Genomic DNA, 17,804 nt, shown 5'->3' on the forward strand with positions numbered 1-17,804 from the left:
AACCTTCTTACTGGTGTAAGAATAGAGAGCCTTGGGCCTGTGTGGCCAGACTTCTGACCTCTTGGGCAACTGCAGGATGGAGACTGATTGCCTTTTGAGCCTCAGCTCTCTTCCTCTTGTTCTCCTAGGATGGGAGTACAGCAGCCAAACGGTAGAGAGCCTTGGGCCTATGTGGCCAGACTTCTGACCTCTTGGGCAACTGCAGGATGGAGACTGATTGCCTTTTGAGCCTCAGCTCTCTTCCTCTTCTTCTCCTAGGATGGGAGTACAGCAGCCAAACGGTGAGCTTAGTCCCATCCACTTCCATCTTCTCTTTTGTGCCCTTCATCCCCCTGCATTTTGTTCTTTTTGCCCTCTGATACCTCCTAGTGCCCTACCATCTCTACCCCCAGGGACTCAGGAGATCATGCAGCAGAAGCAGAAAAAGGCAAACGAGAAGAAGGAGGAACCCAAGTAGCTTTGTGGCTTCACTCCAATCTCTCTTGCCCTTCACTTGTGTGCCTGGAGCCAGTCCCACCACACTCGCATTTCCTCCTGTAGTGACCACAGGTCCCAGCACCGATGGCTTCCCTTCGCCATGAGTCTGCAGTGGGTCCCTTTTGTACTTCCTTCCCCTCAGGTAGCCTCTCTCCCTATGGGCCACTCCTGGGGTGAGGGGGTTAGCCCTTCCCAGTGTTTTTATTCCTGTGGGGCTTAAAAGTATTAAAGGTAGCTTTGTAATTTAAAAAAAAAAAAAGAAAGAAAATTAAGACACATCAGTTGTAATGCATGAACCTTATATACATCACAATTCAACAACTATTTTAAAAATTTTAAGACAATACGGGAAATGTGTACAATGTGTACAGAACACCTATTTGAAGATATTGAAGAATTATTATAATTTTTTAAAGTATAATAATGATATTGTGATTGTGCTTTGAAGAAATCTTGTTTAGAGATACATAAAATATTTACAGATAGGATGGCTGAGTTTGCTTTGAAAAACATATGGGGATGAATTAGCCAGGCATGGTGGCATGTGCCTGTCGTCCCAACTACTCAGGAGGCTGAGGTGGGAGGACTGTTGGTTGAGACTGCAGTGAGCCATAATCGCGCCACTGCACGCCAGCCTGGGTGACAGAGCAACATCCTGTCTCCAAAAACAAAAATTTAATTAAAAAAAAAAAAAAGTAGGGATGGAAGGAGGAAAGAGGGCATGGCATAAATGAAACAATATTGAGGACATAAATTGATGATTACTACTGGCTAGATAGGGAGATGAGGGTTAATTATACTATTCCAGTTTTGCACTTTTTGGGAAATTTCCATAATGAGAAGTTTAAAAAATGATGCTGTTGTTTCAAGGACTAAGTCAAATGCCTCTTCCTCCAGGATTCTCCAACCAGATTCCCCTCATAGAATGTTTCCTATTTCATGAGCTTTGCAATGGAACATTTAAATCTGACTCCACTGCGGTCGGGCGCGGTGGCTCACGCCTGTAATCCCAGCACTTTGGGAGGCTGAGGTGGGTGGATCACCTGAGGTCAGGAGTTCAAGACCAGCCTGACCACCACGGAGAAACTCAGTCTCTACTAAAAATACAAAAATTTAGCCGGGCACGGTGGCACATGCCTGTAATCCCGGCTATTCGGGAGGCTGAGGTAGGAGAATCACTTGAACCAGGGTTCAAGAGGTTGCAGTGAGCCAAGATCGTGCCACTGCACTCTAGCCTGGGCAACAAGAGCGAAACTCCATCTCCAAAAAAAAAAAAAAAAAAAAAAAAAAAAAAAAATCTGACTCCGCTGTTAACCAGCAGCATGACCTCTTGTTTTCTCATCTGCTAAAAGTAAGAGAATAGAGAATAACGATTGAATGAAAACAGCACAACTTGAGACAATCTAGCAGCGCCTTGCTTCCCAGTTACTCTTCATATTCAGAGCAGCCTAGCTGATTGAGGCAGCAGCAGATACCTGAGCCCTGTGGGGAGGTGATCTTGGCTTTCTGAACTAATCAGATTTCCTCTGAAGGCTGAACCAGCAGATTCAGGCTGAATTAGCAGCAGGTCTCTCTAGCTGATGATGTGGCACTAGTGAAGGGTCATGAACTCCTGGGGTTGAGCAACAAAAATTAAACTGGCTCCCTATCTTTCATCTTATACCAAAAGAACTACAGCTGAATCAGAGTTAATCTTTAAAAGGAGAGAGAGAGAAGTTCAAAAAGTACTAGAAAAACGCACAGGTGGTTTCTTATGTAATGTTAAGTAGGGAAGCTGATTTCAAACATGACAAACTCAGAAGCCATATAATCCAGAAGCCATAAAGAAAAAAATGATAAATATTTGACATAACAATTTAAAAAGTGAATATAAATCAGTTAAACAACAACTGAGAAGAAAAACAACAACAAAATTTGCAATAGATAGGACAAAGGGGCAATGTTCTTCATTTACAAGCGCTCTTAGAACAAATCAATGTGAAAAGGCAAATAAACCAATAGAAAATTGGGCAAAGGTCAAGACCAGGCTCTTCTCAAGTTGCTGTTGGACACCACAAATGGATTAACTGAAATCTTCATGAACCACCATAAAAAAAGAATCTAGGACAGAGCTTTCACTTCTGGAACTGAGCTGGGAGGCAATGAAAAGATGTTGGCATCCTCAAACTCAGAATCAACATCAGCCTGCAATAAAATGAGTGTGTGAATTCTCAGAAGTGAATGAAACTCCTTGCCAGTGAGCACAACAAAGTCAAAGAAGAGACAGGATATCACCCTCTTGTCCTTCAAGCCATCTGATGACCCAGGGTACTACTGAGACTAGCAGGGCTGAAACAGCAGCAATGGAACACATTGTTTGGACCTGCTGGGAATTTTGCCCTCTAATGTACCTGGGCTTTTTTAATCACAAGGGAGAGTTTCTCTAGGTGCCTCCTTTTGAAGCAGCCTTTCTGTAGTCATAGAGATTCATCTACCTTGGGACAGCACAACCCCTGCCAAGGTCTGTTCTGACTTTCTGATTCTCCATGATGTGCTCACCTGGCGATTACCCATGCACAACTCCTCAAGTATTTCCAAATTCTCATCATATTACTTTGTTGGGGGATGGAGAGGATTGAGCAAATGGATTATTAGAAAAAGGTTTACAACAAACCACATACATGCAGCAGAAAATCTCCTTCCCCCTTTACTTTGCCATGTGTTGGCATGCCAAGTAAATGGACAATTCAACCAGCAGTGTCTGAATGCTATGCAACAGTTACTCTGAGGCATATCTGTGTCCCGAGAAGGTCCTTGTCCTCAAGAGTTCAAAATCTAGGAGGAAACAAAATAAATCAGCAGCAAAGATCACTTCCCTTCAGAACCTTGACATCATTATCTCACCCAAGCCATTTTTAAATGATTCAATAACTGTTATGGGCTGAACTGTGTCCCCCACACCTAATTCATATGTTGAAGTTCCAATCCCAGCCCCTCGGAAGATGACTGGCCATATATGAAGATAGGGTCTTTGAAAAGGTTATTAAGTTAAAATGAGATGATGAAGGGGACCCTAATCCAATAAGACTGGTGTCCTTATACGAAGAGGAAATTAGGATACAGACAGAGAAGGAACCACATGAAGACACCCATCTACAAGCCAAGGAGAGAAGGCCTCAGGAGAAACCAACCTTGCTGGGGTCTCGATCTCAGACTTTTAACTTCCAGAACTGTGAAAAAATAAATTTCTGCTGTTTAAGCCATCCAGTCTCTGGTACTTTGTTATGGCAGCCCTAGCAAACTAATACAATATCTTTTAATATGGTCCCCATATTCCAGCTGTTTCGGTTCTTTTCTTTATTTGTTTTTAACCCAGGCTCAAGCATTGTATTTGGTCATCAGGTCTCTTTGGGAGTCTCCTTTATTCCAGCCTTCTTCATTCATAACACTGACATTTTTGAAGTCAAGCCAGAGGTCTTGCAGCATGTCCTACTTTCTGGATTTGTCTGATTGTTTCCTCACGATTAGATCCAGATTAAATATTTTTGGCAAGAACATTTTTAGGTTCATGTTGTATACTTCCCAATGCATAATATCAGTCGGTAACATAATGCTAGTTTATCCCATTTGCTGATGATCACTTGGTTGAAGCAGATTTCTCCATTGTAAAGGTACTTTTTCCCCTCTGTAAACAGTAAGTAATTTACTAGGAGATGCATTCAGACAATGGGAATTCCAACAGTCTTTTACTGAAAGGCTTCAGCATCCAGTGATGATCCATGCCTGAATCAATTATTACTTGCAGGTGGCAAAGTCAATTTTTTTCCTTTTTCTAATTCTAGCATAGCTTCTACCTTTATTAGCTAGCATTCTTCAGTAAAGAAACTTTATCAGTCTATTCTCCATCTCACTTTGGCTCCTTTTAGGGAGCAATAATTATCACTCATTATGTTGTGTTGGATTTTTTTAATTCCATGTGTTACAATCCCTTTCCAATTGATTTGTCTTCATTGTGGTAAAATATACATACCATAAAGTTTACCATTGTAACCATTTTTAAGTATACAATTCAGTGGCATTAAGTACATTCACAATGTTCTACATCACCATTACCCATTTCATCATCCCGAACATAAACTCTAAACCCGTTAATATCCAATTGAATTTTAATTGCCATTACTTTTTATAACAATGATATATACTCATATATAGACATACATACATACATAATATGCATACATACACATAAGAGTGTGTATTTAAATAATGAAAATCACTTTTAACTCAATGTACCAGGAAGGGCAAATGTTAATATTTAAAGTTAGCTAATTAAAACCATTATGCAAAAAGCTGGTGGACTTAAGATAACAACATCTGAAACCACTGACCAAAATGTAACATCACAAGAAACAACCAAGAATTAGGTGCTTCCTCATGTGAGTACCCAGTACCAAGTACCCAGCAATGTGATGGGAAGCTCTAAGCACCATCTAGGAAGTATTCTAGCCAAAACCAAAAAAGACTCTAACTTGATCAAGCTTTTAGATTAAACTGTCACTTGCAGGAAATACTGAGGCCAAGCAACACCAAAAAGACGTAATCAGCAAAGTCCAAATTGTGGGAAATTACAGGAAAGACGACCCAATTCCCTCATCAAATAAACTGCAAGGAAACAACCAAAAAGGGGGCAGGAAAACCTATAGATTAACAAGATTTAAAAGACGTATCAACCAGCCATGTGTGGACTATATCTGAATATTGATTAGAACAAACCAACTATAAAAACTGTAATCTTAGGACATGGGTTTTAGCATTCCTACAGGGGCTTCAAGAAATGGGAAAATAGAACCACAACCCCTTCTGAAAACTGAAGAGAAGAACTCAGACAAATATATATATATCTGCCCACCAATACAGAGAAATGAAAAGAAGTATTTCTTTCTGACAAAGGCTAAAAAAAAAGAAACATTTCTGTCTCTGACTGACCTCTATGTTAAACAAACAAATAAACAGGCTCTCTTTTATCCTGCTACCCTGTTGCCATAGCTTTATGGCAAGAAATATGAACAGAGGTTGTTATGTCCCGTTCACAAACTGCTGTGAAGAATATGAAAATCGAATGAGTCTGGGGTAATACTGGGAAAGTACTAAATTAAAAGTATTGAAAATGCAGCCAAGACCAAGGAGATTTTAGCTGGCTAAGGAGTTTAAATTTTATTTTGCAGGCAACAGAAGCCACACTGCATAGCATGATAAATTAAAGAGGGCAATGCAGCACACTGGTTATGTGCTTGGGCTCTGGAGCCAGGCTGCCTGTGTTGAAATCATAGCTCTCCTATTTACAAGCCATGTGATCTTGGGCAAGTTATGTAATCTCTCTGTACCTCAAAGAACTTAACTACTCTGTACAAATGAGTTTCTCGATGTATATTATGAAGGTGAGAGCACTTACATGTCATAGGATTGTTATGAAGATTGCATTAGTAGATATAAAGTGCTTGGAACAGTGTCCGGCTTTTACAAGTGTTATATAAACATATGCTAATATTATTATTATTATTTGCATAACCTTTTTGAGCCTTAGGTTTCTTTATCTGACAAATGAGGTTATCAACACGTTCCCTGCTACCTTGTAGATGATTATAAAGATCAAATAATGAAGCTTGGGTCTTTATATTATCTGGTTATATTAATCCCTGAAGACTTGGAGCTTCTTGAAAACAAATCTAGTAGCTTACCTGTTTTTGGAATCCCAGCACAGTGTAGGCACTGACAAACAGTCGTCGTCACTTATGCCCTTGAATGCATTTTTTAAAGCTGCTAAGTACTGTACCCATGAACACGGTAGTGCTATTATCATGGCAACAAGAGCCAATCTTAGAAAAGTCCTTTGGCAGTCTGGACAGAATGGAGAGGAAGGTGTAGGGATGAGATCAAAAGCAAGGGGATCAGTGGGAGCTACAGCAATGGTACAGCTACAAAATAAAGAGGCCCTGAATTTGAACAGAGAAGATAGGACATACATGCTCCATGGCCGTAGAAGGGTTTCACTGATCCACCTCTTTTGCCACATCCAATTCAGGCTGATGGTGTCTCTCCTATCTGCCCATAACAGGTACTTAATTGAACTAACTAGAAACTTTATCAGGAAAGTGAAGCTGCAGGATGAAGTCAGGAATGACCAAAAAGATGGATTCAGTTATAAGAACTGGTGAGTTCTAGGTCAGCAGAGTTTGAAATATCTTTGAGACAGACAAGTTGAGTTTTCCAGCTCAAACTAAACAGCTAAAAGTGCAGGGCTAGAGCTTGAGACAGCCACCCAGGCTGAGGAGTGTTAAGGAGCCAATACCCATTAAGGGGGCAGGTAGTGCGGCAGGAACTGGAGGGAGGAGACAATCTCAGGCACAGCCTTGGGGGACACTAACCTTCCAGGTGTCCAGGCAGAATGAAGAGAAGCCCACAAAGCACAGCACTATTCACAGTAGCAAAGACAGGAAACCAACCTAGGTGCCCATCAATGGTGAATTGCATAAAGAAAATGTGGTATATATCCACCATGGAATACCTTGCAGATATAAAAAGAACAAAATCATGTCCTTTGCAACAACATGGATGCAGCTGGAGGCTATGATCCTAAGTGAATTAATGCAGGAACAGAAAACCAAATATCACATGTTCTCACTTATAAGTGGGAGCTAAACAATGGGTACTCATGGACATAAAGATGGCAACAATAGACACTGGGGACTACTAGAGGGAGGAGGGAGGGGAACAAGGGTTGAAAAACTAATTATTGGGTACTATGCTCAGTACCTGGGTGATGGGGTCAACTGTACCCCAAGCCTCAGCATCATGCAATATATCCAGGTAACAAATCTGTACATGTACCTCCAGAATCTAAAATAAAAGTTGAAATTATTTTTTAAAATGTACATTTAAAAAAAAAGAAAGTAAGACCCTTCGTTAGATTCAGAAAAAGTGAAAGATTTCTAGATTTTTGCTAAAGTAATGCTTCTCAAAAGGTGCAGCATTAGTGCTGGACCTACATATACCTGACCTGTACAGGGAAGGGAAAAACACTACATTTTTGGCCAAAATTCCTCATTGGTAAACTAGTACATTCTGTTTTGAAGACTAGGGTAAAGTGTACTATCATTCTATATGCATATGTCATGCTGCTAAACACTAAAATAAAAATATATCTTTGCTGGGAAGAAAGAAGACGAAAGAAGAAAGAAGAAGGAAGGAGAAGGAGGAGGAAGGAGGAGGAAGAAGGAGGAAGGAAGGAGGAGAAAGGATGAAGGACGACGAAGAAGGAAGAAGGAAGAAGAAGAAGAAGAAGAAGCCTGCAAAGGAGAATAAAGGGGTAATATGAGAGGCTAGAGGCCAATAATGAGAGGGGACATCATGAAAGCAGATGGCGAGAAAGGAAGGGTAGGACACAGGGTCATGTGAGGCCAGAAATGAGGACAAGCCAACAGGTTTAGAACTGAGGTTACTGGTGACTTTTAGGAGAAGGACATTTAATTTAGTTCATTTCACCCAATTAGAGGGTCTGTCTGGTTAAACAGGCCATGAAAATAGAGTTTGCTCAGTAGCTGTTAAATACTTTGCTAAACGAATTGTATCACTACACAAAGGCATATCCCCCTCCTTACCTCCAAGCAGAACCAACACATGTCTCAGCGTCACACATTCCTCTGTTGCAAGGTCCACCCTAAGGCAAACCCGCAGAGTCTTATGAGGAAATCTGTAGGTGTTTATGAGGCAGCAAATGCCAACCAGGGAGGAGGAAGCGCTCAGCAGGAATGCCATAATAGATAATCCTCACACATAGTGGAGAACAAAGGGAGGAATGGTTCCCTCTAAGAATTCATCAAAAGCAGAGACTGGTCATGGGACTAAAGGTCTAAGAGACCAAAGCACAGAGGAGTCAGAGCTCCTCTGACAATCTTCTAAAAGAACTCAGTATCCAAAAAAGACCTGCTCCCTGACTTTTTTACGCTACATATCACCTTTCAACTCTCCCCACACCTTTCCAACCCTCTATTTGCTGTGAAGCCATATGACCTAAGCCAGGGAACACTGGCACCACATGGCCCTGGATGAGGTTAGCCCAGGAGAGGGCTCTGAGACCAGGTTTGCTCTTTGTAATGCTTCCCTCCTCCAGCACCTTCTCTGATCACAAAAAACCACTGAGACTCTGCAGGAGACAAAGGGAGCTTTCAGTCAAGTTTGGGATTAAAACCTCTATTCCAGGATTATCACAAAACTGTATAAACTTGATGCCTAAGCATCAAGTGGAGACACCAGGCAGGACTAAGACAAAGCTGTCAAGAAAGAAGAGAAATTTGGAGAAACCCCTACATACCCCTCCTTTGAACTGACACACCAGGGACTTTAACTTAATCTCACTGCATTCCATTCTTACTCCAAAAGGAGCCAGCAGGTCTCTTGAAGCAATGTGCACCAAAATAACAGTGGTTGTCAAGCTTTCAAAAATCCTGAGGCTCAGGCCACACCCAAGTCCAATTCAATCGTGATCTCTGGAGGGAGACCCAGGCATCAGCAGTTTTTTATACCAGTCCAGAAGACTTCAATATGCAGGGAATCACTGGCCTAGAGCAGTGCCAAAAGCAAAGGCATTCATGGGAATTTGGACCAATAACAAATGTTTCTGGGACTCCATTTCTAGGACTCTCCTGGTAAAAGGGGACAGGACTGAGGAAGGAAAGAGTAAAGATCATTGTGTTAACATAAATTCCAAGGCCATCCAGCTCCAACAAGTTAAGAACCCCTAAAACCCAAACAGTGGAGCCACAGATATTTGTTTTAATAATCATCATCGTGGTAGCATAAAAACAACTCAAACCTTCTTTCCTCCATTCCTAGCACAAAAACTGATTTGTTTTATTATGATATCACCAAATACTTAGTAGAGTTTTTACACAGGGGAGAAAAAACCCTGCCATTTGAAGAATATCTTTAATAACCTCAATATATTTTATCCTCAATGACAAACCTCTGAAGAGGGTTTTATGATGGGTGAACAATGTGGAAGACATGGAGGTTAAATATACAGCCCAAAGCCTGGGCAACATAGCAAGACCCCCGTCTCTACAAAAAAAAAAAAAAATTTTAATTAGCTGGGTGTGGTGGTGTGTGCCTGAGGTCCTAGCTATTCAGGAGGCTGCGGTGGGAGGATCTCTTGTATCCAGGAGGTCTACGCTAGAGTGAGCAATAATCACACCACTGCACTTCCACCTGGGTGAGAGAGTGAGACCCTGTCCCAAATATATATATATATATTATAGTCCAAATCCTAATGGAAACTGGATTAAAGTTTCTACAAAGGTATATGACAGTGGTGACAGTTACACAACTCTGTGCATATATTGAAAACCAATAAATCATATGTTTTAAATGGATAAATTGTATAGTACTTGAATTATATCTCAATAAAGCAATTAAATAAAAGGTATATGACAATTCCTGTCCTGCAGGGATTTGCGATCTGGTTGGAGAGATGAGAAATACACTTAATAAACACTGAAATGAAGCATATACAGAGTGACAAAGGTGTTCTAAGATAAGAACTACTGGACTGGGATGATCAGGAAATATACACATCCATACCCGATGGCATGTGAACTCTCACACATACACCTTCGCAAATGAAACTCTTGGTAAGACCTGGGAGAGCAGCGCAGAGGTTAAGAGCAGAGACTCTGAAGACACATTGGCAAGGTTCAAATCAAGACTGTAGCACTTACTTGTTGCACAAGCGTGAGAAATTACTTAACCTCCCCTAACTCAGTTTTCTCACCTGTAAGTTGAAGTCAAAAACAGAAAGCACCTACTTCTTAGAATTAAGAAAATTAATTGAGTTACTATTTGTAAGGCTCTTGGAAAAGTACCTGGCATGCAATAAGCACTAGGTAAGGCAGTTCTCAAATAAAAGTCTGGTTTACACTGAGACACCTACCCCTCTCCTAAGTCATCTCCCACACCTCTCCCATATACTTTATTCTCCACCACACTAAACTACCAGGCATACATGGTGGACAGAGTGAGGCCACAGCTGCTGGAGCCAGACTGGCAGGATTTGAACCCCAGCTCGATAATTTCCTAATTATCAGATCTTTTTTATTTTATGTTATTTTTTTGAGACAGAGTCTTGCTCTGTCACCCAGGCTGGAGTGCAATGGCACGACGTCAGCTCACTGCAACCTCCACCTCCCAGGTTGAAGCAAATTCCCCTACCTCAGCCTCCCGAGCAGCTGAGATTACAAGAATGCACCACTATGCCCAGCTAATTGTTTCCTATTTTTAGTAGAGATGGGCCAGACTGGCCAGGCTGGTCTCAAATTCCTGACCTGAGGTGATTCACCTGCCTCGGCCTCCCAAGGTGCTGGGATTATAGGTGTGAGCCACCGTACCCGGCCATACTTATCAGATCTTAGGCCACTAACATCACCTCTTGGTATCTCAGAGCCTTCATCTATAAAAAAAGGATGATAGTAACTAACTCAAAAGGCTGAGGCATTAAATGAATCAACAACGAAACACAGTTGGAACTGAATTTTAAATGAATCAACAATGAAACACATTTGGAACTGAATTTGGTATCTAGTAAGCGCTCAGTAAGTGTCAGCTGCTTTTAGTTTTTATTACCTGCTGTTAACTAAATGTAGCCTGTGCTCTCACCTCCCAGCCCTTCATTTGTTTCCAACCACTGGATTGGATCTTTACTCTTCCCCATCCATTCCTTCTGAAATACTAGCAATTTTCAGAAGACTTCCCTCATCTCCTCAGAAATGGGCTCTTCTCCTACTGCTCCCACAAACCTTGTAGTGGGAGCATTTCCATCAGAGAACTTAGCCCCCTGGAATGGTTTTGGTTTTCTTGAACATCAAAATGGAGTCCAATTCATTTTATTTATTTTATTCTATTTTATTTATTTTATTATTTTATTTTACTTTATTTTATTTTTTTTTGAGACAGGATCTCGTTCTGTAACCCAAGCTGGAGTACAGTGGTGCTATCTCAGCTCACTGCAACCTCTGCCTTCTGGGCTCAAGTGATCCTCCTGCCTTAGCCTTCCAAGTAGCCGGGACCACAGATGCATGCCACCATGCCCAGCTAACAATTCATTTTAGTATTCTCAATTTTGTCCCATTTGCAACACTGGAAAGAACACAATACACATAAATGAATCAATGATCACAGCAACAACTCATCCAAGAATGAAAAGTCAATACAAAGTGTACTAGTCCTACAGACCAAATTGTCTTTATTATTAATGCTTTAATGTGCCCCCAAATTTCCTTCTTTTGGTTCTAGGCTAATATTGGTCTGTGTTCAGTTTTACCCCAGAACATCTCACAGGTTTGAACTCAAGGGAGCATATTCTAACTTTTAGTAGGTTCATATAGGTTAATTACATCATTCGTAACGCATAAATTTAACCAATGACGAAGAAGAAAGCTCTCCTTTAACCAAGAAAAGGGCAGAGACGAAGGAAAGGGTGACCTCTCAATTACCACCTTTTAAAACTGTTTTTTTATGGCAGTTTTGGGAAATGTTTAAAAGAAATATTCAAACAACGCAAATAGTACAGGCAGATCTAACAAGGGAACCCACAAGGATTATTCCTACAAACGTAGGCAGCAAGAGAATGGACACTTTTTGAGATAATCTCAGAATACTAAGAGTTTTAGATTAATGTTCATTCACGAAAGAAAACAAACACTTCTTGAACCATTAACTAGTAATCTTCATGGCAAAATTCAAAATAAAAAGCAGCCAAAGACTAGATTCTCCATCTCCCCATTAAAACTATTTAAAGGAAGGTCATGAATAATTAGTTGTATTTAAATAAGTATAAAGACCAAAGAAAGAAACAGATCAGAAAACTAATTGCTAGTTGTGGCTACATCTATCCAGAAAATACCAAATCTGCTTAAATATTCAAACAATTTGTCACAGTGAGTGTAGTGAGTGTTGGAATTCTCCTACAGTTGCTGAGTCCCCAGAGTCTCAGCCCAATTTCCTAACAGTCCATTGAGGTGAAGTCCTCTCCTATCCAGGCTCCTCAACTTTTAAGAGGGAATGCCAACCCTACCCCTATGGCTCTGTGTTCAGCTGGCAACATGGAATAGCTATGTTCCAGGGACAAAGCAAGGAGCACAGCCTTTAACTCAGGCTGCCAACAGAATCAACCGATAAAGGTGATGCCCAAAGGCAGTTCAATAAGGGACATTCTTGGTATAAGTTAGACCAGCAGCTTCATTGAGGGACCTTTTAAGGCCACATTTACTGCACTGCCATTGAGTTATAATGAAGGACATGATAAGAAATGGCCTTATGTAACCCACAGACATATATCTGTGGTCACAAGGTAGATTCAAATGCAGTTCACTCACAGCATATAAAAGAAACTGCTCGGCTGGGCGCGGTGGCTCATGCCTGTAATCCCTGCATTTTGGGAGGTTAAGGCAGGCAGATCACGAGGTCAAGAGATCCAAGACCAGCCTGGCCAACATGATGTTGGCCTACTAAAAATACAAAAATTAGCTGGGTGTGGTGGCACGTGCCTGTAGTCCCAGATACTTGGGAGGCTGAGGCAGGAGAATCACTTGAACCGAGAAGGCAGAGGTTACAGTGAGGCAAGATCATGCCACTGCACTCCAGCCTGGCAACAGAGCAAGACTCCATCTCAAAAAAAAAAAAAAAAAAAAAACTGCTCTCAGAGAGCAGTATAAGGAGACTTCTCTCCCAAGTAAATGACCTCACTGATCATTTCCTCTTTGCTTTGGCTGGGAGAAAATGCAATCACCTCTAGTAAGCACATAATGTTCCACTAACCTTAGTCCTGGCTTTGTCTTACTTTCCCTTTGTCCTGTTTTTCCCATCTACTTGGAATTGATTTTTATATATCTTATTGGATTGCAAAATAAGTATATATGATGTGAGCCATCAGATATCACAGAAAGAGGTGAGTGCAAATGAAGACATAAACAAAAACACAAGCTCCCAAGTAGTAAAAATGAACATTTCATTTTCCCTGACTCAATACTTAGCTAAAAATCAACTGCCCTTGATATGTGACACTTCTACTATTATGTAGAAGTACAACCAAAGAGTTGAACTAACTTCCATATCACTTATTTTATGTTTTGTTGTTGTTGTTATTTGTTTTTGAGACAGGGTCTTGCTCTGTTGCCCAGACTGGAGTGCAGTGGCACAATCTCGGCTCACTGCAATCTCCGCCTCCTGAGTTTAAGCGATTCTTCTGCCTCAGCATCCTGAGTAGCTGGGATTACAGGTGCCCACCAGCACGCCTAGCTAACTTTTTTGTATTTTTAGTAGAGACAGGGTTTTGCCACGTTGGCCAGGCTGGTCTCGAACTCCTGGCCTCAACTGACCCGCCCGCCCCAGCCTCCCAAAGTGCTGGGATTACAGGCATGAGCCACAGCACCAGGTCACTTATTTTACTTAATATTACTCAAGTCTTATACTCCATTTCTATGCACACGTCTCAATTTATGTTCCTCAATTACCTTATCTCCTAATAAAGTAAAAGTATTTACATTACCTGCAGATATAAAACTAACAGTAAAGAATGGGTACCTAGTCCCACCTACTCTAGGGAATTAGTTGATACCAAGCCTTGTACCTTGGTTGCATGCAAATTTAATGCAAATAAAAGGTCAAGGGCTATTGGGCTTGAAAGGGTTAAGGCAGCTTCCAAAATTGAATCCTAGTGATGCTCAGAGAAACTGCTGAAAAGTTATAGATAGATATACACACGCACACCTGTGTGTTCATATGCACACATACATGAGCCCACACACCCAGAGTACTTTCCTAAGGATGAAACTCAGAGTAATTACAGAAAAGAGAAAAGCCACTTAGGCCACAGAAACTAACAACATGAAGAAGCCTACGGATTTGGGGAGCCTGGAGAGACTTAAGTCATAGAACAGCATTTAAATATATTTGTCTGCTTACAATTTCCATTGCAAATGTGATTAGTTTGCTTGAATAAATAGGAATATGATGTGTTGGCCATGTTTTCCTCTTGAGGGTTATCACAGAGTTTTGATTAAGGACAAATGTTTGAAATGTTAGGTATATTTAAGTTCACTGCACTTAAAATGAGCTAAGAAGTTGTATAGGCTTGATTAGAGGGCTGCCTTCGTGAACTTAAATTAAAAGCAATAAATTCCAAATGATTCAAGTGATTGGGACTAAATATGGTATTCTGCCAGAGAAGTTGAAATGCAGTCCAAAGAGACTGAAATGGTGTCCAGGTTTCAAGAAATGGTGAAAGAGGAAAGGTCAAGTGTTGGAGTTGCCTTTCCTCTGGGTTAGTGAATGATTCACATTACACAGAACCCCTTTCAAGTACAACTTCACAGGAGTGACAGGCTCCCAGGACAATCTGTTTCATCGTTCCCAAAAAGAAGCCTCTCAAATGCTCCGAGGCGGGTATCTAAGTGTTGTCAGATGGAGAGAGGGAGGGGGAAGATGGGAATGATGGGAAAGCGGGGAGGGGGAGAGTCCCTGGACTTTTTACTCACAAAGGCGCAGACCAAGTCTCCTAGGCAGTTTCCAAAACGGAAGTCAAAGTAACTTCCCCACCCGCGGGAGGGCGGAGCCCTTGAAACGTAATAGGATCAGGCTTCAGCCCGGGCTGTGGCCCCTGGAAGAAGCCGGAGTCAACAACCAGCGGGGTCAGGAGCAGGAGCGCGCTGGGAAGGTAGAGAGGACCCCCAGCGCTTGCTGGCCCAGGGTGCACCAGGCCCCAGTCGCGCCCGCTCCTCCTCGTCGGCCCTGGCTCAGCCCCGTCAGGCACCAACTTCCCTCCCCGGCCAAGTGGGAGTGTCCGGCCCGCAAAGTTTCCGCTGCGAGGTCGGGCCTCGGTCTCTGCACCGGCCGCCTGTGCTGCCCGGGAGGAGTGGCCCCCTCCCTCCAGCAGCCGCAAGGTGGAACGGCTGCCCGGCACCCCATTTTGCTCCGCCTGTGGCACCAACCCAGACACGTGAGCGCCCGAGCCTCTCGCACCCCCAGGCTGATCCGGCAGGCGCGCTCCCCCCGGCCTCGGGCCCGCGGTTACCTTGGCGGCCGCCATGATTCGCCCCGGTTGCGGGCGACTGCGGGACCCACTGACTGGCTGGCTGGCGTTTGGGACCCGGGCGGCTCACTTCCAGTCCCGGCGGCGGCGGCGGCGGTGGGGGCGGCGATACGGCCAGGCAGCGTGCGTTCCTGGCCTGCCTCCCCACGCCCTCCCGCCGGCGCGGGTCATGCGGATGCTGCCCGCCCATTGGCTGGGCCCAGCCTTGGCCGCCGGGGTGCGCGTGATCCAGCGGCCTCTGCCCTGCAGCCGGGGAGGGCTCAGAGCCTGGGGCAGTGGCTGGACAGGGACACGTGACCCCGCTGCGCTGTCCAGCAGCGGCGGCCTCTGCGGCGTGGGCAGAGGTAACTTGGCCGTGTGCAAGCCCGTCACCTGAGGGCAGGTGGCCCCACCAGGGAAGCTGCTGGCTTCTGCTGATACCAGGGGCTACTGGGCCCTCGGACCGATGGGAGGGGCAAGTAACGATAGATGGTGCACGGCCTGGGGAAGTTGAGAACTCCACTAGGACACATACTTTGCTGGATATTTTTTCCCCTGTGCGTTCCCTTTGAAGGAGCTCCACTTTACACTGGATCCAAAAAGACTTTGATCCAAAAGCATTGACTTAGAAGGCGAGATTGCAAATATTGCTGGCACGCCTACTTTTAGATCAAAATCGGTGAACTCTTAAGAACCCAACAAGTGAATGTAGTGCAGAACGTATATTCATGGAACTACTCCATTTCAGCCCTACCTGTTAAAACGGTAGAAGTCAAAAGGCCCGGGTCAAAAGACTTCCCCCAAATAGGCCCTACTAAAATAAATAAACCAGCATTTTAATGAAAATTTGCTTATATGACCTCCAGGCCTTATTCCTCTTCATCAGGATTTCATTCTTCTGTCCTTGTAATCAAAATTTATAAGACAGTGGTGATCAGGGAAAAGGACTTTTAATGTATTGTAGGTTGTGGATGTAATATGGCAGCAAAAAGCACTTATTACTAATCAGTTTAATTCATTAACATTGAGTGCCTTCCTACTATGTGCTAGGCACTGTGCTTGGTGCTGGAAACCCCAAAATGACTTAAGAACTGGTTCCAACCGTTAAACAGCTTCAGGGCTATTGGGAAAGAGACACACAAATGTTTACTTCAGTATAACCTGTTAAGGCAGCAGACTGTTCCCAGGGCGCAATAAGAATACTGAGAATTCTCATGCCGCTATGAAGAAATACCTGAGACTGGGTAATTTATAAACAAAAAGATTTAATTGACTCAGTTTCGCATGGTTTGGGAGACCTCAGGAAACTTACAGTTGTGGTGGAAGGCACCTCTTTACAGGGTTGCAGGAGAGAGAATGAGTGCCAAGCAAAGGGGGGAAAGCCCCTTGTAAAACCATCAGATCTCATAAGAACTCACTATCACAAGAACAGCATGGGAGTAACCGCCCCCATGATTCCGTTGTCTCTCACCGGGTCCTTCCCATGACATGTGGGGATTATGGGAACTACAATTTAAGATGAGATTTGGGTAGTGACACGGTCAAACCATATCAAAAGGTAACTGGATCTTGAGCTATGGGATTGGGGCAGTGGCACGACTAGTGGAAGGAGTCTGGCCCAGCAGGTAGGGGCTGTGTCATGGTGGGTCTTAGGCGCCTTGCTGAAGGGTATGCACCTTAACTGAAGGGTTTTAAGTCAGGAAGCAGCATGACTAGGTTTTCGATATAGAAAGATCTCTCTATGGTCTGAATTTGCCCCCCAAAATTGATGTGTTGGATACAATCTCTAATGCATCAGTGTTGGAAGGTTGGGTCCTTGGGGAGGTATTTTCATCACAAGGGCTCTGCCCTCATGAATGGATTAATGCTGCCATAAAAAGAGGTTTGGGGAGTGGGTTCACTCTCTCTTGCTCTTCTGCTCTTTTGCCATATAAGAACATAGCATTCCTCACCTTTGAAGGACACAGCATTCAAAGAGCCATCTTGGAAGCAGAGAAACCAGGCCGTAACCTGCCAGCACTTTGATCTTGGACTTCCTAGCGTCTAGAACTGTGAAAAATACATTTCCGTCCTGTTCTTCTAGTCTCAGGAATTCCCTTACAGCAACACAAAATGGACTAAAACACTGCTTGCAGTATGGAGGATGGGTTCCAACTGAACTACCAGGATGTCCAGACGAGACAGTCTGGGGATGGGCTAGGACTAGAGGAATACATAGAAGGTAAAATTA

At 43.0% G+C, this 17,804-nt stretch overlaps 1 protein-coding gene and 1 non-coding gene across 13 annotated transcripts in view; both read right to left on the minus strand.

Moving 5' to 3' along the window:
- Window positions 1-17,804, minus strand: part of SLC25A13 (solute carrier family 25 member 13) — a 237,626-nt gene that overhangs the window by 185,587 nt on the left and 34,235 nt on the right. The window contains exons 1-2 of one of the 12 annotated variants that reach the window (XM_063815468.1): window positions 15,578-15,764; window positions 3,138-3,291 (exon numbers count right to left, since the gene is read on the minus strand). The exons of 1 other annotated variant lie outside the window; for it this stretch is intronic. Coding sequence is in view for 4 of the 11 variants with exons in the window: in XM_063815461.1 (XP_063671531.1) it covers window positions 3,138-3,185 (48 nt within the window). In the remaining 7 variants the exon portion in view is untranslated. Of the gene's footprint in view, window positions 1-3,137; window positions 3,292-15,041; window positions 15,377-15,577; window positions 15,843-17,804 lie in introns of those variants that run through there. 10 more of the 12 variants (XM_063815461.1, XM_527824.7, XM_063815466.1 and 7 more) reach the window with 10 other exon arrangements.
- Window positions 343-443, minus strand: MIR1282-2 (microRNA mir-1282-2). Its single transcript, NR_035633.1, has one exon. It is a non-coding gene; the product is annotated as a microRNA mir-1282-2 (primary transcript).

Source organism: Pan troglodytes, chromosome 6 (genome assembly GCF_028858775.2).
Source record: "Pan troglodytes isolate AG18354 chromosome 6, NHGRI_mPanTro3-v2.0_pri, whole genome shotgun sequence".
Taxonomy (NCBI): Eukaryota; Metazoa; Chordata; class Mammalia; order Primates; family Hominidae; genus Pan; species Pan troglodytes.